The sequence below is a fragment of the Plectropomus leopardus genome, chromosome 13 (assembly GCF_026936395.1).
Source record: "Plectropomus leopardus strain MGB_pleo_1.0 chromosome 13, ASM2693639v1, whole genome shotgun sequence".
Lineage (NCBI taxonomy): Eukaryota > Metazoa > Chordata > Actinopteri > Perciformes > Serranidae > Plectropomus > Plectropomus leopardus.
In genome coordinates this window covers 5,170,459-5,194,790 of record NC_142188.1, presented here as the reverse complement: position 1 = coordinate 5,194,790, position 24,332 = coordinate 5,170,459, and the positions used below count along the sequence as shown (strand labels likewise).

Here is a 24,332-nt window from a genome sequence, read left to right as displayed (position 1 = left end):
AAAAACCAAAGACCTTATGTCATTCGAGGCTGATTTTAGATATCTTCAGCTTAATGTATGTACTCATTTATCCAATAATCAGCGTAACATAGTTTATATCATTGGGAACATTCAAAATGAATTTCTTTGATTTGAACCCTATTGCACAGCTTGAGTTTGCACTAACTGACCAACTGGCAGCGTTGAAATGTCGCAGAGAGGTAGTCGGTGACGACTCATATAGAGAAGATTTGTCTGTTGTTGCCTTCCATTCATGTTTCATATAAACCCAAAGGATATTAAGAGTGTTGAGGGGTCAGCAGCATCACTGTGAGTCGGTAAAGAACCACAGGGACCTCTGGCCTACTTAACTCTGACCTGAAAAAACTACAGGGGCAAGACGAACAGCTGGAAGGACGAGTGTGTGAGGAAATGTTTCAGTGTCGATATGAGCCTGTGACTGTGTGAGTGTGTAAAACTGTCAAAGACGTCGTTGTTGTCATGATATCTATGCATTCACACCAGTATAAGCGTCACAGTGGAATGGAAGTTATCATTGACGGGGTAGTAGGTTGTAATGAGGTTTGTGTGTCTCATTACTAACATTCCTTCCTGTTTTTCTTCATTTGTAAATTTGGATACTGACATATTTCACCTGGTGACTGTTTTAGTGGACAGACACACTGTCCACCTCTGCTCCACAACACATAAAACACGTCAGTGTGTGATGTGTGTGTGAGTGCGTGTGTATTTTAGGATGGGGTATAACCAGTGACCACAATCTGCATAAACTCGGCATGCAAGTTCTGGCTGCTGACACTGCCATCACTGGACTGTTGTCAAAAATGACCTGATCCAGCATTGGGCCACACTTGGCAAGCTGAAAGAAATAAGTCAGGGATACGTCTGGTTGCCGACTCGGCTGACACTCGGCATGAATGACACCCCTGAAATTACGGCTGCTGACATTTCCATAAAGGAAGCACTCAAATTGTTAATTTCAAGGTAAAAAAAGTGACATTTTACTGTCTCTCTTTAACAAAATAACTACAATTATTATTTAGGTTCTTATAATTGCTTCTAAGAACTGTAAGTCACTTCTTTGCAAGCTGTACATCATCTGCATAGAGGGTGACAATCGAATAAAACTAAACTCAGTTAGACTTCTGAAGCAAAGATACCTAAATGATCTGATGTATAGAGGAGTATCTGATCCAAATAAACCATACATGTTTTTTGCTGTTGATTGTGTTTGCAATCTTCAGATAGTGAGAGTGAATGCAATCAAATAAACCATAAAACAGCCATCAACAGTAGAAAATCAACATTTAATCTACAGAGTTAGACAGGCAAAGTGAAGATATGGTCGTACTTCATTTCTGATCTCAACAGGTTTTTAGGCACAGGGACATATACATTTAAAAATATCATATATTATAGCATATATTATTCTATGTAGCATAAAACCTCTTTACCATGACAACGTATGCACTTCATCATCGGCTGTACAAAAATACATTTAAATCTCTCTCTTTCTCTGCACATTGTTGGCATGTGTGTGTTTATGTGTTTGTCCACCTGCAAGTGTAGGTGTTCCTAATGTTTCTATACTTGTTATGTATGTCTGCATATAGTATGTGTGTGTGGTCCTCTTCTTGCAGCTGTAGTTCAGCCAAAGTCGATACGTGGCCGGTACTCAAGAACCATGGGGTACGTCTAAGGGGGAGACAGAAAGAGGAGAAATGAGAGAGAATCAATCTTTTGGTTTTCATGCTGTAAACATCCACCACACTGCTGCTACTGTAACACTGAGGAGTAATGAAATACAAATACTGAATCACAGCAGCTAAAACAGCCCGTGTGCAGCTTATCATATACTGAACAAAGATTTAGAAAGTTTTTAAAAGGTACAAGAACAGTTGTTACATCAACAATTTGTATTTTTTTAGCCACATAGAATGTAACATAAAAACACACATATTCTTGTGCTTATATCTTTATGAGGACCATTGACATAATGCGTTCCCGCGCCCCTTACCCTAGCCTTAACCATCACAACTAAATGCCTTATCCCATCTGTTATAATCTTACTCCAGTTCTAACCCAAACCCTTACATGAGCCTTTGAAGAAATGGGAACTGCCAAAAATGTCCTTGCTCAATTGGTTAACAGTTGTGCTCCTCACTTTGTAGCAAGAACAAGTACAAAAACACACACATTAGGCAAAACTCAAGCCCTCAACTCCAGTTTGTCCAGAAACAACAAATAGGACCTGAATGAGGTTTATGTAAGCTAAGTGTCAGAATTTGTGTGTCATATTTAAATATTCATCATTAATTAAATTCACTTGGCCATTTTAAATTGTCTAGATGTAACATAACTGTTAACTGTAAAAAAATCAGTGAAACAATAGTGGGATACAAGAATAAATACAGTTCTATTTTTATAGAACTGATTGGTGGTAAAAAACAAAACAAAAAAACATTTACACCATTTGTTCATTTCTAAAAAAAAAAAAAATCCTTTATGATCTCATATTTGGTCACACAAACTCAGTTCCATACCACAAAATTATAAAATAATCCCTGGCTGGATTATTTTATAATCCTATTAAATACCCCTGAAAACAGAGCAGTCAACAGGAGCAACTGAAGAGAGATAAATCTTTTAAAAAAGAGATGGATACTGAATATTTCTCCCTTTCACTCTTCCCTCTGAGTTGTTCAGGCCAAAAGGTTGTCAAATTTATTTAGAAAAATTGAGAAAACATAAGGAGGACTTCACTGATGAAGTATTACATTTAGTTTTGAGCCTGTAAAAGTGCCTGTGGAGGATAAATCTCCAGTGCTTAGATTTACAACCATATCAAGTCAAACTGACAGAGAGTGACAGACTGGGCAACTCCTATTTCATCTGACGTCAAACTGCAAGTTTCCTGAATTTGGAGCTACAGAAGAATGTAAACCCGTTTCCATTAAAGCATCCAGCATCCACCCGGCTCTGCTCTGCAGGGACTGAAGCCAAGTGTCTGATGCAGAAGAGCCATATAAGAAAAAAAAAAGTAATAAAGGCCTGGCTGCTGCTCGCTCTGCTGAAGCTCAATTGAAAAGTTTATCATTCGATATCTATGGAAACAGGGAACTGAGTGTGGCTGAGACTGTCTTATGTATAACAAGCCACTCTTTCTTTTACAATTGATGTAGCATCTTATCAATGTGTGCATGTTTGGTTCATCTTTCATATTATTCTCATTACACAATTTTTTCTAAAGAAATAGGACAATCACATTGAAAAATGGTGACGTCAATGTGTTACTTTCAGCTAATTCATGTCAAAATTAATTTAACATATTGGTGCTTTCAGAGCAACTGATAGTCTCAGATTTCTTTAGTGACTGGAATAACTTTTAATTGACACATTTCTTTGATCAACATGGCATATTTACTGATCCAGTAACCGCTTTCACGTCGACTGAAAATTATGTTGGAAAAACAGATAAATCCATTGCTATTAATTTGTTCAGCTAGGGGATAAAAAAAACCCATCCAAATCAGAGAATGGCGAACATGAACACAACAGACTTACATCAAATTTAGTGGTGATGAGTGCTGTGCACTACATACAATAAGTTTAATAGAAAGAGAAATGCCTGTATTTATGATGGTATTGAGGAACATACATTTGAGATTTCTAAATACCTGATATACCTTAATAAAGCCCACGCCCAACATGCTTGTAGTAGCTTTTACGGTTTTGTGACTGGTTTTGGTTCTTTTATGTTTATGTTTATTCACTCACTGCTCTTGGTTGAGGTTCAAATATGCTGATTTTGGTTTAACATTGAAAAGACATAGAAACGTTTATTAGTATTTAATCAAAACATAATCTCTTCCCTGACATTGACCAAAGCGCATCTGTTGCCAAAACCTAACCACATGATTTACATGACCAGTGCTTTGCTCAACCAACCTCCATCATAAATATAGAGCATCTTCCGATAGAAAAACATTGCCTGCGAGCATAACTCAGGCATCAGTTACACTGCAGAAGTATAAAAACAGAATTCTGAGGAGACAGAGTTGTAAGATGGGAAGAGAAAAGTTTGAATCAACAACTATAAAAGAGTTGCAATACAGATTGGGTTTCAGAGATGAATTTCACTCACTGGTTGCCCAATAAGGTTTGTCAGACGATCCCGGTTCCACAAAACTTGAACTATTTTTAAGTCTTTACTGCCACAAATGCAAATGACCTAGTCACAGCGCTGCCATGCCACAATGCAATAAGTGTAAAGTCCAAACAGGTCAACAAATAGCAGTCTCTGCAACTTTAGGAAGTCACGGAGCCTCAATTGCAACATGCAAATACAGAGTGCTACAGGCCAAACAAACTGTGTGATCTTGATAGCACCATCTGTCATGTTGCATCCTCATGGTGAATGTTTAGGATGTACCTTCAGTTTTAGGTGCATTGGCTAAGGGCACCTTTGACCCCTCAGGCTCCTGCACGAGGTTGTGGCCTGTCGGCCATTCACTCATCCATCATAGTGCGTCAATGATAGAAATGTCAATGTTGACTACTTCTACATTCCTGCCTCCTGTGGCTGTAAAACACATTTGAAACAGTCAAATGATGTGAGTTGCCCTTTTAATAAAAAATTCAAAAAGAAAAAAGATGAGTGTTTGTGTCAGAGCAGCTGCAAAGTGAAGCGTGTGTCTCCTGTTTTTGGAGTCTGTCTCCTATTTCTGGCAGCTTGAGGCTGCTGGTGCAGCAGAGTACAGCTGCTGTCATCTCCTCCGGCTTTCAGCATTTTGCTGCATCATGCCACAGAAAAAAAAACAAACAAAAAAAACAGAACAACACTGAATCCAATCCAACCAGACTGTAACTGGGCCTCTGTATCTGCATCTCTGACACTCTTTCACTCAGCATTTCTGTCTCCAAACACTTTAATTATACTGCACTGACACACATTCTGTACGGCTGTCAGCTACTTTTAGGGGATTTTGTTCTGGTGTCAAATGACAGAGATGTAGAATCGTTCAACCTGCAGCACCAGCAAAACTCCACGAAGGAACAAAAAAGTAAAAAAACAAACTAAATGTGCTGTGATGGAGTTTGGTACAGCCAAAAAAAAGTACATAAAATGATTTTACATTCATATTCTACTGGAAAACGTGGTTATCATACTGAATGCAAACAGAGGCACTCGTTTCCATTGAGATATTTTGTTGTTCAAACGTAACCCTGAAAAAAAAAGCCTCATTCTTTATCTCCTGATCTTGAGAGTGGTGTGTGTTTGAGGCGGTGAAGAGGTTCAGCTTTCTCAGGATGGAGCACTTGCTTGAAGGTGTTTAGGAAAAAGTTTTGGGTTTCATTCTTGAGTTTTGTTCCGTCATTCAGGCCAGAAACTTTCCTGCTTCTGAACAAACGGAGCCAACACCTGAAACTGATTTGTGCTAACGAGGTGAATCCACTGGCTCTCAATTACAGCTGCGATGGAACGACTTTGGCTCATCAGAGAAATACATTTTGCGGTTAAAAACAATGCGATTACTCTTTCTAATCGAATCTGAGAGGGATTAGACCATTTTCTGAATAAAATAAACATGGAGGGATGATATGGGATGACTCCGTCTATCCAACACGAACATCTGACATTTAGGCTGGTTCAGTTCAGAAATTTCTTTTGTGTCATCACTTACTTTTACCTATCTACTACTACTGTGGGGGTGGGGGGTGGGGGGTGTTAAATCCAAGGTTGTTAGACATATTAAGTAGATTAGTGGGTAGTAGTTTATCAATTTTAATACATGTTTATTATGTATTTATTATACGTGTTTGTTTATTTACTACATTCTCTCTACTCATTTATAAAGATTTGGGCATGATATAAGTGTGGGATTTGTTGCATTGTGTTGACATTACTGGCATAGTTAATTCTTTTACTGATGCTCTGTTCAATTATTCTTACAACACTGCCATCACAGGCTGTTTATACACTCAATTTCCACTTTATGAGGTACACGTGTCCAATTTTAATCCAATCAAATAAAACTGTTCGTTCATAAAGTCAAATATGCCATCTGTGATGTGTCCTTAATGGGTAAAACCAGTGGAACATGTTCACTCCAAAAATCATTCAAAGAATAGTATTATTAAGAAACTGTTGTGCGAAGTGAGATTTTAATATCTCCAACAGGTTAAATTAAATTGATTTCACTGTGACACTATTTTGTTTCACAGAAATGTACTAATTAACTACTGTGAGGGAATTTTAAATTTTTTAAACAAACTTAGTTTTCTAAATACTCCAACTAATATGCAAACATAATGCCACCTTGAGATCTTTTCTTTAAATCAACAAAACAAGGAATGTTTGCATTCAATGTTTCTACAAAACATTCACTTTCATTGCATTTTATTGTTCTCTCTGCAGTATCTGCTACTGGCTGCTAAAGCACGATGAACAGTTCTTTGCTTTTGCTGGGCAGTTCAAAGCACTTGGTTAAGTTAATTGAAAGATGGTCCCTGAGAAAAAAAAACGTTTTTAGTATTTAACATTAATCACCATCTTTCCCTACAGGCTGCAATGTAATCCCTATGGACAATTGTGCATCATCAATATATGCCTACTAAAAGTGCTCGTTTTTGCCACTGACATGCTCACATTGATATTATTAGGGTCTGACAACATTACGGGAAAGACCCTACAAAGAAATGGAATATACTTTTCACTAAAGTGGTCTGTTCAGTGTGTGTAACCAAGTTTCGCTCAAAGCGAAGTGTTGCTGTGAAATAACACAGATTTTGCCACACTGTTGTTGAAAACAGCTAATTGTCCAGCCATGAAATTGAAAATTGTAAATTTTAGATAACACTAAGCTATGCTTTTTGTATTACAACAAAACAAACTCTTCCCAACCCTCCTCTCTCCAACTCTCACTAATGTTTTCATCGTTGTTTTTCCTGCATTAAGTCACCTCTTGCAAGATTTCAGAACAGTCCTTGAGTGAAACTTGATCACAACAACAAATAGACCAATGCACGGTACAGACAAATGGTTAATTTCCCTGTCAGGATCCTTTTTGGATGTTGTCAGACACTTGTAACAATCTCAGACTGAGAAACAAGCACTTGTAGTTGACATACAATGATTCTGGACATAGGATTACATTGTAACCCGTTTTGCCAATGTAACTGCAGCAGTCTCACTTAATACTTGGCCAAATTTAAAACCAACATTTTATCCAAAACATCATCTTTTTAATAGAAACATTTTGTTTGTTGCGATGGTAGGGAGTCTTTGTGATGCAATTTAAAGTAGTCTGACAATGAAGTTATTGAATCAAATATTTCTGACAGAAAATTTTGACAGTTCATTTAAACAGAAATCTACCATACTGAGCAAACATCCTCACCGCTGAGCGATATAATTAACTGCCAGTCACCGATAAAAGCCCTCAGAGCGTATTCATTACCCCGTCAGGACTGACAACAGTATTTCCCAGATACATTTTGAGTCTCATGTTTTTTAAAAATCACCACGGTGGCAATCAGAAGGCAGTTTCCTGGTCTGACTTAATGACATCTCGATATGCCGAGTGGTAACGGGCTTATTTTTTTCGCTCCCCTGTGAGTGCAGCCGTCCTGATCGGCCTCTGTGTGCCTTGGCGTTGGAGGGAGAAAATGAAGTCAAGCCGCAGAGTTGTCAGAAGGATGAGACTGACGAATGACTCGTATCTTCTTTCTCTCCCTCTTCTGTCTCCATTCCTGACTCTCATGCTTCGAGCCTGTCCCTCTCACTCTGTCACTCCTCTCCTTACCTCGTCCTTAACCAGTCAGGGCTCCAACATGATTCAAAAATAATTTCTCTGTGTTTACCCTTCTGACTCACCAGGAGGAACATAAATAATTTTGACGGACTGATTTCTGTCTGTTGTTTTGGAACATGACAGTGGTGGGCAGAGTGGAGGTGTAGGAAACACTGCAGAGAATATTTTGATCTAGCCAAACCATCTTCACAAATTCAAACGCAGTGTTTCAAATACATTTCAATTCACAACCCTAACATTGAGTGGATGTTTCACAGCGTGTGCCATTGTATACAAATCCACCAAGTCGGCACGTGAAGTATGTTAAGCCGGGTCGGCATGTTTGTATATCTGCACTCATGATAAGTAAAATGTCATCACAGTCTTTGAAATAATAGATTTTGAGATTTGCAGCAGGTCTAAAAACATCTAAACAAAAAGTTGAAAATGTTTAATTTATAATCTCAAAAATCTCAGACACAATGCTAACATCATCGGCACTTTAGTCTGTACTCCTAATAAAACCTCAATTTAGCCTTCAAAAGTCACAAACCAGATTGGTCAAACATAAATATCAAGCATACATTGTCACATTAAAGCTTAGATTTAACCTTAACAAATGGATCTGATCCCGGACAAGTCCCCATTTAACACAAACTGGCTCAGTGGATGTGACAAGGAGGGACTCCACCCAAGAGATTTAGTAAAAACAATTATAATTTCTTAAACTAAGACGTGCAAAAACAAACAAACCAAACTAACAATACAGGGTGGATGTCTGCTGGAGGAGTGAGTCAACTCCTGGGCCACCTTTTATAGCTGGGAAGGCCCAGGTGAGCGTAATCATGCAAGGCCATGGATGCAAGGCCAGAGTGACCTTGACATTTGAACAAAAATTCTAATGCAATCATTTTTGAGTTCAAGTGGACGTTTGTACCAATTTTCAAGAAATTCCTTGATGGTGTTTTTGTGATATTGTCTTCAGGAGAATGGGATGGACAAACAGACAGACATACTTCTGTATCTATGGACTGACAGCCTGAAAACACAAGGCCTGCAGCCATGGCTACTGCACTGAAGCATGAAAAAAAATCAGGTTTTTCAGTTCAAATTTCTGAGAAAGACCAACACAATAGAACTGGACAGATCTTATAAAGTTGCTCTCTGCTTTCTGCTCCAGCTGCCCAGCAGCCTTTTTCGTCTGAGTATTATCAATACAAGTCTTTTTCACAATAATCACTAGTGTAACACAATGTTTACATAATGTGTGTCCACAACTTTCCATATGGGATTAAGGCCCAGACGGAAAAAAATGACATGACCTACAATTCTGACAATCTGTGCACGCTAAACACAATCTGTATCTCATTATTATATAAGGAGGATGTCAGTTTAAACTGGAATATTAAGGTCAAACAGTGTTTGTGTTGTTGGAAAACAGGCAGCAATTTGCTCTGTGGTTTTATGCCCATAAGCCCAGATTTGTTTTTGCTTGAGTAGTACCATACTTAAACAAAAATCCCCAAAGGACACTTTTAAGTAATACTTACTTTTGTTACAAGTTTAGGTTGTGTAGTTTCCTGGTCATTTTGCCATAGGATTATGTAAATGAGTAGGAATAATAATTACTGATAATAACCCTACTTTTACTTTACCCTACTTTTTTTCTTTTTCCATCTATTTCCAAAAGAGATTTTGCCTACATATACACTGTGGAAAGGATGTATGGGAATTTATGTGGAAGCAAATGCCTGTTTCAGTTTTCCCATTAAGTGGACATGTGAGCACAGCTGGAGCTGAAGTACAGACATTTTGAGTGTCTCAATTCTTCCTAACTTCCTTTCCCTTCGTCTTCCCCCTGCTCCCCCTCCTCTCTCTCCCCCTGACCTGGTATCTGATGCCTCCTGCGGTGCCGGCTGTCTGCGCTCCTCAGTCGCCGTCTTCAAGTGGACGGGACCTTTCGTTAGCCAATAATTCATGTGAACATAGACACACTCACGTGCAGATAAACAAGTCACTGTGTACAGGAATGAACGCTCTCACACAAACAAGAACACAGTATACTGTGGATCAAGGTTACGGCCACACACACGCACACACACACACACACACACACACTTTTACACACACTGGCCCAGTGAACCACAATGTCGACTGACGACCTGAAAGCCTGCAGCTGAGAGTGTCGTCGAGACAAAACCAGGACATCTCTTCCTCGCACCGTGTGTGCGTGTTCTTGTACTTCTATCTTTGTGAGGACCAATTAACATGGTAGACCTTGATATTGAGGACATTTTATGAAGTCCCCATTTCTTCGGGGTTCAGGTTACAGTTAGGCTTTGGGCAAGGTTTGGGCATCATTAGGTTTAGGCGGGGTGTTCTATTGTGAATCTGTTCACATCTAATCAAAATGTAACTTACATAATCAGATGAAGTCATTCATTATTGGGATGATGATGAATATTATTCACTAGTGCATCCAATAGGAACCACATACTCATTTCTAAACATTTCCAACATAATCTACAAAACAATAATATGGGAGCCAAAACCCAGTCTTCACAGGGGTCTTCACAAACAAGTGGACAGATTTACAGTTTGTGACCTTCTGAGTGTACAGTGTTCACAGTGGTGTGGAAACATGTGGCACGCGAGTATACAGTGTCAGGTTAGAAGGACATGATTAGGGCCTTGAATTAGTCACAGGGTTACATGTTTGAGATATGACAGTTTGTAAGTGTTATGAGTGGAGCTTTGATATGAGAGGCACAGTATAATCAATAAGAAGAAGTAAAACATTCTTTTAAGCATCTTGAAAGAAAAAAAGGTGTCAACTTTAAAATGGTTTCATACTGAGAACACAACGACAGAAAAGTCTCAGCCAGCTTGTTTCAGAAATCCCCTTTCACAGAATCTGTGTCATGGAAGATTATTTAAATAAAAACTTTCTTCCTGCAAGACTATGCAGAATAGAGGGGCCATTCAACCAGTGCTAGTCTTCACACAAGTTCACACATAAACACTTCTTGACCGTACTAAGTTTCAAACCACAGCCCTGATCTTTACTTGCTAAGCATTAATCTAGAACAAGGTCTTAACCATGATGTAAAAGTTTAACCATGTGGGGATGAGCTTTTTGTCCCTCCTTGGCGAGGTGAATCCCCACAATGTAAATGAATGCAGAACACACACATGAGCGCACGCACGCACACACACAGACAGGAAGTGAGGGTGACAGCCTTACGTTCTCTCCATGTAGCCTCCATCGGGTCATGTAGATGAACTCCAGAGTGTGATCTCTGCCCATGATCTCTCCGTTACACAGCACATCCAGCTGGACACAGCAGAAAAAATTAATGACCAAAAATTAAAATTTAACTGTTTTTACCAAAGAAAGAAAGAAAGAAAGAACAAAAGAAAAATAAAGAATTTAATAAAGAATTTAATAACAGGGTAAAAATGATAAGTGTGGTGCAAAAACGTGTCAAAAGATGACAAGATATAGCACTGACAAGGGAAATGAAACTCAAAAGAATGTAGATCCTAATGCACGAAATGAAATGAAAGGAAGTTCACTGTGGTAATGTGTGGGAGGCTGCACCGAATGTGTGAGTGTGTGAGCGACTGTGTGAGTTTCAGTTTTAGCTCAGTCTTTAGCAACAATTCTAATCCTATGATTAATCTGACTGATGATAATTATAACTTGAATATTAATGAGCATCTGGCTTCACAAACACCGACTGGTTTGAGAGTCAGAGTCAACTTGGTTAGAGTTTAACGTGACTCAGGGAGTTGCTGAGCTAAAGGGTCCTGAGTGCATAAGCCTGGTCAATACACTGCATTTATATAGTGCTTTTCTAGTCATAGTAGCAACTCAAAGTGCTTTACAACACAAGCACCATTAATCCTTTGTAATCTAAAATCAGCTTGCTTTCTGTAAAAACATGGGGAAAAAAGGCAATGAGCAACTTGATAAGAGATGCTCCACAAATTGCAAGTAATTACTGGGTCTAGTTGTTTAGGGAAAAAAGAAAAAGCATGGAAAAACTTAATTTATAATCAGCAAAATTACACACTTAAAATAATTTTACAGAATTATCATAATATTTTTCTGCATTTTTTCCAAGTCTTGTTTGCCATCTTTTTTGTTTTCTTTCTTTTTTAATTTTTTTTTATTTTTGTATTTATTGTTAATTTCCAGATAATTTTCTGGTACTTTTCACAAATGCCTTGCTAATTTTTGTGTTATTTCTTCTTCTGTTGCTTATTGCCTTCTACCCATGTTTTTGAAAGAAATGTTCAATCTTAAAATCAATCAAATATAAACAGAATTTGTGTTCAGTAATAAGCCACAGTCTACATTTGTATATTGTGTAGAAGAGTAAATAAATTTGCACCAGTCATGCAACTACCTCAGCAGCATGACTTCACTATCAACATACTACTATGCTTTTTTTAATAGTTAACTTAGCAACTTAATTATTGCAATTTAGACTTTACATGTATAATTTCCAGGTGTTTGAGGAAAGTTGGTATTTACTAGAAATCCATCATCCAATTGAGGTAAGCTAAGCTATTACTACTGATCAATAAACCTTCAAATAATGTACCGAAACAAAAAGGTGTCTGAATTTTTCTGAGACTGGTCAAGTAAAAAACCCAATACATCCCATAAAGTTGTGCTTCCCCTTAAGTTTCTGAATGGGTTCCTTACCTCGTAAGAGCTAGGCAGCTTTAGTTTAAGACTGAGAAACTTCTTAATTGTTCCCACCGTGACTCTACTGGAGCAGCGGATAAACCTCTTCATCAAATCCTAATTGGACGGGAGACAAATTCTATTACACCCAGACTTAATGAGAGGCAGCTTAAAGATGATTGTTCATTTTTGCAGGAAAAGACCCAAAAAACACATTTAAACTTTTACAGGGGATTAGTTACTGACTGTCCTAGAAGCTTGGAAGCATTTATAAACTTAGCAGCAGTTCCAAAAATCATTTCCCCATATGTGATTTTAGAGAAAAGTTTATAAAAAAGCTTGCCTGTGTTCAAGATTTATTAATGACTTAATACTTCTTGATGAAAAAGTTACACATATCATTATTATTAAAACACACACCGTGACAGTGTTCTCCCCCGACTGTCCCGTGTTGCGTAGGCAGTCCAGACAGATGGCTATCTGAGGGTCACTCCTGTGGTAATCTTCATCACCACCATCGTCACCATCATCATCACCACCACCACCACCACCATAATCGCCTCCGACATCAGCAGGCAGCCCGAGCCTCTGACACCTCACGTTTTCTGCTGTGGTTTGAGACAAACATTCACACACACACACAAACACACACACACACACATTACTGAGTGATATCAATGCTCTGCTGAGTCAGTGGGTTTACAGTTAGCATTAACAGTAAAAGTGTGAAGTCACACAAAACTCCAAGTATCCATTCAAATCTGTCTTTGAATAGAAAAAAGTGACTTTATCAATTTACACACATTATTTAGATACTGTCATAATAATATGATTAAAAGACGATACATGATGAATTATTGCCCTCTACAAAGTTTATAAAGGCTGTATGATGTATGAGCAGGAAATCATAACTATTACTAAACTTACTACATATCACAGGTTTTATCCTGGTACTATCAGCCAAAGATGAAGTAACTGTATTTATCAAAATACAGATTATATTTCCATGTTTACAGACTGAGCAATAAACAGCTTACCTTGGCCATTTTCTCTGGGTTGATTCTTCTTCCAGAATTCGACTTCTTGCTGTTCCTCTTCTGGTTCATGTGAAAAACAGATAGAAAGACATTTGTAATCAGAAGTGCACTGAGAGTGTCGACCTCCAGCAAAGCCAAATTCCCTATTTTGTGATGTTAACAAAAGTTAACAGTAATTCATGTATCCGCCCTGTGATTTGGATCAGCTCCAAAATTTGATGAGTTCTTACTTGGCCCATGCTACACCCTACCACCAAGTTTCACGAAAATCAGGCCACTAGTTTTTCTGTAATCTTGCAGGTTTCTCTTATGCACTTTTTGCACATATACCTACGAAAAATAATGCAGCACAATTCATATATAACTTACGTTATCATTAGCCAGGATTTCATGTATAAACCTATGTAATCAGGAAAACTGCGATCACGTGACAAGTAATTTGGACCAGTGTTTGGAACTGCTTGAAACCATATTATTGGTTATTTGAAGTTATGTCGTCACATTATGAGCTTCAAACTTGTGACTAGTCAGTCACACTGCAATGACATGTTCACGTTGATGTCTATGAATTAAACTTTTATAATTCCACATTTGAAGTATGCTTCAGACAATCAGCAGATACACTGTGTTATGTCAAACGAGGTTACAATCACTGCAGGCTAGCTTAATTTTAATCTAGGGTGCAAATCAATCCTCCATGGACGTGACACGTGTCTGCTCTTCAAAAACCATAAAACAGAATTCATATGACAGTGGTTTCTACACCACTTGGCCGAGCGGTACGAGCCCCACTAAAATATATGATGTTTGTTCCATGTTTCAGCTGCCAGAACGCTCTGTCAGCAGAGGTGAAGTTATGGAGCCATTAAATTATAGCACCATCTCAGCTTTAGTTAGACATGTTGACTTGGCTTCTTGTTGGCCTCGCTGCAGAGAGGAGGTTATGCAGTTTCACCTCATTAAAGTCTTCAGTTTCCATCTCTCTAAAAAGAATGTGACACTGACAAATGGATACTGTACTTGACTGATCTCAGGAGGAACTTGTAGCACCCGGGGGATTTTACTTTGCTCATGAGCACTACAGAGGGATGGATGATTTCAGCCATTCAGTTTTAAACTCAGGTCTAACATTTGAGGTCATTGGAAGAGATTAATTACTGACTTCTATAATTAACGTGGATAGAAATGGGGAGCAATGCATTTATTACAGAATTAGCAAACGGTAAAATTGACAATAAAACAACCATGCCCAAATAGGAGTAACTGAATGCAAAGCAGGATGTTGCTTTGCACAGTATGTAAGTAGAGTTTATTGCAGTGGACCATGTGCTGGTGGTTCTGCCTTTTATGGAAGTTGCAAGGACTCTAAAAAAATGGATAATTTGAATGTTTGCACTGAGCTGGTGCGATAATTCTCAGGCTGTTCTGGGGGGTTATTAGGGCATTTCAATGTGCTTGCTCGGTTGTCTAGTAGTTATGTACCAAATAGTTTTAAGTTCAAATTCATAATGTTAAAACTTAAATTCTAACTCAATATTTGAATGCTGTTCTTGTTTCACACATCTGTTGATTCTGTTTAAACTTGGTATTTCTGCACTGTTGCAGATAAGATTAGGCAGCACTAATATTACACATTATACTCTTTGTAGAAGCATATTTTCCAATTTTTGTGATCCAGACATTTTCAATATCTCTAGAATGTTGCAATCTAAAAGTCAGAGTGTATTATAAAAGGAAAGATGTAATAATTTCCAAAATTTACAACTTGTTTATATGTATGGAAATGTATGTGAAATCCATATTTGTCGGTGTTCAGCCTTTCAAAAACAACATTTTCACTGTGTCAAAAAACTGTTTGCTCTCCTGCTTGCTGCACACAACAGGAGGCACACACCTGTATTAGCAGGATGGGCTAACAGCAATCTAACCAAACCATAAATGTGATCTCATGAACCATTTCATTCAAACTGAGGCTTTGTTCAAGGACTTTTTAATGTTTTAAATGGCGATGATGTCATGTAAGGACAGCTATCCAAGGCTTCATTCAAAAAAACCTAAATAAAAGCTGCAAAAGTAAAAAAACAAACAAAAAAATGACATTTGGCACAGTCTTAGTGTCTAGATTGGCTACTATAGTGTTGCTAAATGATTGCAAAGGCTTTCTCAGTGATGCTGTTATAGATGCTAAGATGTTGTGGTGATTATTGGGGTTTTGACAAGTAGTTGTTAAGATGTTCTTGGTGCTTGAGTGGTTGCTACAGATTGCTGCTAAAAACCACATTCACATCTTGTCAGTAAGCCCAAAGTGCCTATGTATCATGTGTCTATGTGGCACTAAAAACTTCTTAAAAGAGTACTGCATGAAAAACACCCAGAGAGAAGAAGAATAATAAGTATGCTATATACTAAAAAAGTGACTTGCCAAAGCAAGGACACTTATAAATCGCTATCAGTGTCAATAGAAAGCTACACAAAGATGTTTTTTGTGTATTTCTTATTTGCATTTCTTGACATTTTCTGGTTTTTATTAACAACATATTTGCTAGTGTGCATGGTGAAGGCCATTTGTGCTTCATAATCTATTCTTTGCATGTAGTTTACTCAACTAGTTTCCTATCCTACATAAAAAGTCACGTAATTACACAGGAACTGCAAACGGAGGCGACAGATTGATGAAACCATCTGGCAAACTCACTTTCTCTGAGTCCAGGCACCAGCTTGAAGATGATCTCCTCCAGAGTGTTGTCCAACCTGAGAATATGGTGAGAGAAGAGTGTGAGTACGGCGGTGGAGGGAGAGGAGGATGGTAAGGAGGTGAAGATGAAGTTGTATGAGATGCAAGAAAGATTTAAAATTGACAAGAGTTACGTGGGTGAGCAGTAAGGAGGGTAGAGGAGAAAAGGATCAGGTGAGCGGAAAGCCCAAAAATAGAAATAAAAGATGAGAGAAAGATGGAGAAGATTAAATAACTGAAAAATTAGTTGGTACAAAGGTGGAGGAATAAAATATGACTTGTTGAACACAGTGATGGTTAAAAGATAAAACATGGTAAAGTCAAGGCCGATGACAAATGAAATGAGAATGGAGACGAGTTGGAAAATTTGATAAAAGAGAAGCAGACGGATACGGAGACAGAGATTGTTCAGGAGAAAAGGACGAGATAAAATGATAGAAAGACGACACAAACAACAGGTGGACCGGGGAGTTGTTAATACAAATGGAGGTGAATAGATTTAAGTCTGTAATACTTGGAGTGATGAAAATGTCCGTTTATACAACAGAGTATATTTTAAGATGAAGAGAACGAACCTTAAGGACTACCGATAAAAAAAAAAGAAAAGAAATAAGATCGGTCACATAAAAGAGAGAACAAAGTCAGTAAAGAAAAAGTGCATCTTACCTGAGCATCTCCAGCGGGTTGGTCTCATGGACCTGAATGCCACATTTTGGACAGTCATTGCTCTCCTCAAAGTGCTGCACAATACAGCTCTTACAGACTGCAGAGGAAACAACATCATCAAATTTTATTGGGGTTAAATTGGTATATCTGAAGGCAGCTCTTTGTCCAGACAGTTTGACGTCATCTTGTTTAAGTTTCCCAAAGGAATAAAGGAAAGAAATGAGACCTGCCTTGGGTTAGGGTTAGGAGTTGAGAACCAGCTGGTTAGTTAGAGCAGATAGTTTGCTCACTCACAGGGACTGACATGAACTTATTTCACAGATTTTTTTTGTTGCCTGCCACTCAAAGATTGCATCTGCCACTTTTTAAATCAATGTACTAAATGAAGGAATAGCATATTGCATCATTAAGACATTTGATGTAAAGAAAAAGTCATTCAATGTTTCATATACAAAACTAGATATACCGCTACGCAGTTACATGCAAAACTTAAGGAACTCCCTCAAGGTCATTGTCAGATATTGCATTCATGAAAATTAGATGAATTTAAGTGACCTTGACCTTTATACACCAAATTCTAATAAGCTTATTGTTGAGTTCAAGTGAACATTTGTGTCGAATTTGAATAAATTCCCTCAAGGATTTCTTGAGATACTGCGTTCACACGAATGTGTTCACAAGCAAATGATGCATTCACACAATGCACTGTGGGACACTGAGTACTCCAAGCAAACCAGATGACGTCAAACTACCTTGACTAACTTTGGTTGTTTATTTGCACTTGTTGAAATCAGTGCAGTGCCAATATGTAACGAAGAAATCTGCAGGTGTGTCTGTGTGCAGTTTTCACTCACAGGTGTGCAGGCACTCGGTGACCGTGGTCGGTTTAATCAGGTAACCTCGACACAGGTAACAGGTGATGAAATGGTTGAAGTCTCTCACCAAGTGCTTCCTTCCTGTAGAAGCCATGTTTGGAGTGTTTTTACTGACACTACAGGACCAGGAGTCAGAGTTACCGTTCAGGGCTGAAGGGAAAAGTCACCCTCTAGCTTTAGAGGACTCAGACGTCCATTCACAACACTGAGGAATGGAAAAGATTGCACTAACAAGCTGTTGTTGCCTGCTAGAGGTTAAAGTTTTCAAGTTAAACTGAGTGTAAAGGGATGTTCACCGACACTGGCTAAAGTTAATCCAGGCTAGTGCATACAAGTGTTCACTATGCACAATTTATAAGAGAGGAAAGAGATCCACCTGTGTAAAATCCTGCTCCATCCTTGACTAAAAGTCTGTTTTGTAATTAGATTTTCTTTACAAACATCGCCCACTGAGGTTTTACTCCATCTTCACTGACCCATGTTAGTCCCATTTAGATAAAAAAAGACTCTGAACTTGTCCAGTCTGTGGAATCCTATTTCAAACAAACACGTTTGTTAAATTCCCAGAATTCCTGGAGACTAAGATGTCTCGCTTCCCTCCATGTCTCAGACAAAGTGCCATTTTTAATCCATAGGGGGTTAAAGGTCAGTTGACGACAGTGAGGCCAGAGACTTCTGTGCAGTCTGCTTCGTCCCAGTCTGTCCATTTACCATAATGGTCCTGCTGCTGTCGACGTCTTCATTTGTCAGGTGGCGCACGGAGACATTGGATTGTCTGATGACCTTTTAACCACAAACTTAAGTTACCTAAAGAGAATAAAAACAGAAATAAGGGATTGTGCCATGTGCAGAGGACAGATTAAAAAAACAAGATAAAAAAACATGGGAAGGTTGGTGCTGCAACACTCCATATGTACAAGAGGTAAGTAAGGAAAGTTTCGACAGATCAGTTATCCACCCCGCGAGTCAGAAAACTGCTGCTGAGGAAGAAAAAAACTCACAAAGAGCTCTTCCTGCGCTGCGTTCACGGAGCCATAAAAACCTCAGAATTTAGAGAGGGGACACTGAATGATACAAGGGACACACACATTTAAAAGAAAAAAAAATGTTTGTTGTCAGAAATTATAAAAAGCATTGTTTTGCTTACATTTTCTCTAAAATGTTTCTAGGGTTGATTTATTTGGCAGTGCCAAAAGGAAAGGCTGACGAAAGATCACAGTCATGGTTAAAAAAAAGAAAAGAGAAATAATGTGCTGACTGTTGGCAGGAGATGTGAGACAAAGTGCATAAACCCGTGTCAGTTGTAGAGATCCGGGGGGTCTCCACCGGTCAGAAGAGCTACAAATATGACTCAAAACAGCTCTTTACGGTCACACTGCATATTTAATGTTTGCAGGGAAGCTCAGACATTCTTCACAGGTCATACTTTTGTAAAAGCAGAATCAAATATAAAGTTTAGAGTCCCAGCTTGTAGCAAAAGCAGCGTGTCAATCCAGGGGGTGACTCCTGTCTGACCCCAGTGTGTCCAGGTTACGTCCTTCACACCATGGTTACCAAAAACATTTAAAGAAACAGTACACAGAGAGGTGATCATTACACAGTGCCTAACCCTAACCTTACGTTACCACCTCGATCCCTTCCTAAACTCATCAAGTTTTTTACCTCTGAGAGACAACAGTCACTGTTTGCAGAACAACAAGAAGCTGTATGTCAGTCAAGCATAAACGTAGGTCATTATAGGTCTTTGGACAAATCACCAATATTATTTTTTAGTCAATCTCTTATTCTTCTTAACCCTTTGAAATGTGAGCATATTGGTTTGATTTCTTTCAAAAACATGGTAAGAGGGAATTTTGCAACAGAACAAAAATGACCCCCTAATTTGCAAGAAATTAGTAAAAAGTAGAAGAGAATGACTTGATTTGTTTTTAAAGGAAATGACCTTTGAAAAGTGCTTTAAAAATTAGAAGAATTCTGTGACATAATTTGAAATATGTAATTGTGATAATTATAAATACAGTTTCCCCTAGCTTTTTTGTTTTTTCCCTAGACATTTTTCCAGAGCTTTTTAGGAAATCATTTCTAAATCTACTACTATCTTGCAATTCATGTTACCTTTTCACCCTCAAGGTTTAAATACTTTTGAAAGACGTCTAAAAGTAGCACAAGAAAAGTGTAGTCACTCCAGGGTTCAAAGGGTTAATTTTCATGACCCTTGAAACATACAGGTTGCCACAAGCTAATGTTTTATGACAAGGTTTTTCGAGACTAAAACTTGTTATATTGTAAGATGAACTAAATGAAATTGTTTGTGTATGTTTTTGCAAATGTTCAGGATGTACACACTCGGCAAGTTAACTCAAAGTCACTCGCCCAGTTTTACTTATTTTACAGCAGCTGGTCTGCATTGTTTTCCCCACTGTCCTTCTTGGTTTGCTCTCTCTCACCTGTTTCATGTAATTAATTATCATTAACTAACAGCGACATGAACATTAATCCAACAGAATAGTTGCAGGTCTGACCTACATGAATCTGTCTCTGGATTACTATCACTATGAATAGCTTAACTCTCCAACTTGCCCCCATTCTATCCCCGCTTTGATGGATCTGAATGAATTTTGGTTCCCTACTTCAAATATAGATATTGGGCTGAGTATAAAGCCTCATAGTGGTGGCTGCAGTCCAGCACTCCAACGGTTTTGTACTTTGAGTGCAAAGCCTTTTTTAAAGCTTTATTTAAATGGGTTGGTGTCCACGGTGCTGTTACGGTAAATGAAGTGAGCAAGCCGGTAAACATTTCTGGATGTGGGATTAGTCACCGTTTTCAGGTCTGAATCAATCCTTAAGAACACACAGCGCTCTCTCCATTACCTGATAACGCGTCACCATCTAATCATCATGCAAATGACTGTGATAACAGTTACACAATAAACAGTTAGTTTGTTTTGTTTTCGATAGGCTGAGTTTGACACTTCTTACTGTGATGTTTGCTATAAATGTGAGTGATATGCAATTAATGCCAGAGTCAAAATGAGTCGCTCTGCATTTTGGTGGGTTGACCTGCCATCATTAATGGCCATAATTAGCTCGTATATAAATGGTTAGAAGTCAACACAACAAAACAGGAAAAACTCCCTGTCAACTCAGCACTGTGTATTTCAAACAAACATTACTGTAGGAATATTATGTAAATAAAGTGTGTTATACTGCAGCGTCTTTGTGAATACTGCATGCATAGTATAAAGACAAAATATGAAATTAAGATACCAAATAGAACATTATGTTTGCCATACATTAAAGGGAGATAAAAGTGGAAATTTCAACACCAATAACCAATATATCTACCAATATGTCTGTTTCTTTGACAACTTATTTTTAGAAGTGTTGCATGTAACTCTGGAGACAAACAGTTTATGTTGAGTCTCATTACCAGGTTGTCACATAACAACGCTTTGAGTTGATGGTTTGGTCTGACTACTAACCAGAGTGTCAGTATTTGACAATTTGGAAATGAAACTAAACAGCTTCCATTCCCCAGAATAATATAAAGTACCTTTAAATCTTTGCAGGACCAAGCAATAAAGACAATAAATAGTACCTTATTTTGCTGTTATATGTCAAAATTACATCAACTGTTTCTCTGTAACAAAGCATTAGTTAACATGAATTAAATCATATGTAAAGTATATTGTGTATAATTATGTAAGAATAAAGTCTAGAATACAAAGTATTTTTTCTGTCGTAAGTTTTTTTTCCCAATATTTCAATTCATATTTATGAATTAAAACATTGTGCCAAACCTTGCAATAAACATTTCCAATGGGCTGAATTCAAGTAACTGCTCAGACTTTTCCAAGGCTGCACAACCCTTGAAATTTAGTTTAATATGGTAAAATAAGATATTTAGAAATGTTTCATCATAAAGTCAGACTCTTAAAACACAGAGTAATAGATCATCTAGATCAGGGATACTCAACTTGCTTTTCCCAGGGGACATTTTTGCAACATGACAGAAAGCCAGGAGCCACAGGTCACAGCAGCCCTGCACAGGTCAGGTGTACGCAGGGCTGTTTCTAGGATTTGAGGACATTAAGACCTTAGCATTAGGATCCAACCCTAGGACAAATTCTGAGTTAAAAAATGTTCTATTTTGCTTGCCATGCACTCTGGCACCTTATTTTCAGTAAAGGTTGAAAAAATTCAAAATATAATCACCTCTTCCTTGGGCCCACTGAAAAACTTCCTAACAAATAAAAAAAATGAATCTGTTGAGATCTAACAGATTTTCACCTATCAAGAGAGAAACAAACTGTCGGTATAACCATAAACTTACTGTCTTACAGTGATGAGTAGCTCTCGTGTTAAAGCTTCAACAACAGAGCTGCATGATTACATAATTATAAGTAACTCACTCTTTTGACTTAGAGTCAGACTTATCAAACCTATCATTTGCATTCATTTTTGACAATGCGATAGGCTAATTATGACACTTTTTAAACATTTTTCTTGTCATCATTATTTGATACTGATATATTTATGAAATATTAATGGAATTTTACATTTTAGAACATGTAAACTTATATTTATTTTTACTTATTATGTACAAGAGTTTTGATCAGCCCAAATGAATAAATGAAAATGCTAATGCAGGGTCTACTTTGTGATGTTTTTTTATTGGATCACACTGCAGTTGATATCTAATCCACCTGCTGTATGCTGCAAACTGAATAAATCCGACAGAAATATTAATAAAGTAAGAATAAACTGTTAAAACGACCTGCTTTTAATTAGTTGTGTACTTTATTCTCATGTGCAACTTCCATCATTATGAAATGACGTCACATAAACTGCATGTTGACAAGCTGTGTGTGCGTCAGGTGCGTAAACAGTGTTGAACACATGCAGAGCTGGAAGCAGGCAGCTTACTCACTGCAGAAACAAACTACAGACAGAGGAAACAGTGTGTGCTTCACTCCAGACTCCTGCTTCTTTCAGCGTGGGTCGCTTTTTGCTAGAAAAATCTCAAGTGCGCAGCTTAGAAATCCCCCTCAGTGTCCGTCAATGAGACACACTCTCGCGCGCGCACGGGCGTGCTATTTATTCACACGCAGAGCGGATCTGCTTATCTCATCGTTAAGGCGCGTCACGCTCTACGTCACCTGTGTCAAAACAACATCAATGGACGACACACGCACATTACAGTGACACACGCCGATATAGAATACATGTTAAAACGTTCGCGGAAGCATACGCGCGCGAGCATACGCGCATGTCGCAGCTCGTAACTGTATCTATCTACACACGCATACACGCGCGCGGATACACGCACGCAGCACGTATCGACAGTAAAAGTTGCAGAGCTTCATGTCACGGCCTTTTAACGACACGGACGGGAAGCGCACGCCTGTTATTTGCCGTTTGCGTGAACATACCGTGATCCCGCATGTGAGTGTGCACGGCGACGCACTTTGCGTTTCAGGAGCGAGAGGGGGAGGGAGGGGTAGAGAGAGAGAGAGAGGAGGTCCAGCCAGCAGCGTCAAAGTTTGGCTGAAACGTATCGCGACCGACGTCGACTGATGAATTCGCCATCCGCGCAGAAATAATAAGAAATAATAACACATTCCTCACCTCCGTCCACACTTCCCCCCCTGCCCCCGGAGTTATGGATGCCGCGGCTGGGCAGGAATGTCCACCATGACACTGCCAGGTCCTCCCGTTCAGCTCCGGTCCGTGCACTGGGTGAGGAGAGAACACGGAACTGGTCGGCTCGGATCTGCCCCAGTCCGCCCAGCAGCCAGGCAGGCAGGCAGGCGGCAGGCAGCAGAGAGCAGCGGTGGGCGGGGAGCCACCAGGCAGGCAGGCAGGGCTCGGAAACTGAAAGCGGTTGTGTAACTGAGTGACTACTGGCCTACAACACACACACATGCACGCGCACACAAACACACGCACGCACTGCTGTGTGTAGTGATAAACGGCGATGAGTTTGGTTTGATTTCCCAACAACATTTTAATATCAAATACAAACGCAGTAGATAAACTACAAACATTTTAGGCACAAGGAGTGTTTACATAGCCTAATACATATAGATACCATATTGTAAGCCTACACACACACACACACACACACACACACAAACTCATGGAGCACTATAACTGACGTCTTCTCATATTTATGATGAAAAGTTTCTCATCTGTAGTAACAAGTCATAAATTAATCATATTTTTGAGTGGGTTGTCTCATTAGAAGTCAAATTTCTCAGAATCAGAAAATTATTGAAGTAGATTTCACTACAGTAAAATTTGCTTTGGTATTTTGGTGCATACACACTATAAAATCTGACAAGTTGATCTTACTTAAAAACATCCAGGAAACTGCCTTAAAAATATAAGTACGGATGAGTATTAATCTTCACTTATGTTTACTTTATGTCCAGTTGTTAAGTCTACTTAAATTTAGATATAGTTACTGAACTTTGTGAAGTTGTTGCAGCTTAAAAATGACAAGTTTAATTAAATCAATCTTTTCGAAGT

At 38.5% G+C, this 24,332-nt stretch overlaps 1 protein-coding gene across 2 annotated transcripts; it reads right to left on the bottom strand.

The window, feature by feature from the left end:
• Positions 1-1,288: 1,288 nt before the first annotated feature.
• On the bottom strand, positions 1,289-23,670 carry LOC121954463 (polycomb group RING finger protein 5-B-like). 2 transcript variants are annotated; one of them, XM_042501963.2, is made up of 9 exons: positions 23,430-23,670; positions 17,781-18,608; positions 16,927-17,023; positions 16,222-16,277; positions 13,527-13,586; positions 12,910-13,094; positions 12,508-12,606; positions 11,038-11,127; positions 1,289-1,695 (listed from the first exon to the last, which is right to left on the bottom strand). In XM_042501963.2, the coding sequence occupies exons 2-9, from the start codon at positions 17,893-17,895 to the stop codon at positions 1,648-1,650; spliced, it is 750 nt and encodes a 249-aa protein (XP_042357897.1). In that variant the 5' UTR covers positions 17,896-18,608; positions 23,430-23,670; the 3' UTR covers positions 1,289-1,647. The 2 variants fall into 2 exon arrangements, with proteins under 2 accessions (XP_042357897.1, XP_042357896.1); XM_042501962.2 differs by having other exon boundaries at positions 12,910-13,097; positions 23,430-23,666.
• Positions 23,671-24,332: the final 662 nt, after the last annotated feature.

Coding starts and splice junctions, on each gene's coding strand:
- LOC121954463 (XM_042501962.2), bottom strand. CDS start 17,895: ATGGCTTCTACAGGAAGGAAGCACTTGGTGAGAGACTTCAACCATTTC. Junction 17,024..17,780: donor CACCGAGTGCCTGCACACCT/GTGAGTGAAAAC, acceptor TTTCCTCTGCAG/TCTGTAAGAGCTGTATTGTG. Junction 13,098..13,526: donor ACCCAGAGAAAATGGCCAAG/GTAAGCTGTTTA, acceptor CTCAAACCACAG/CAGAAAACGTGAGGTGTCAG.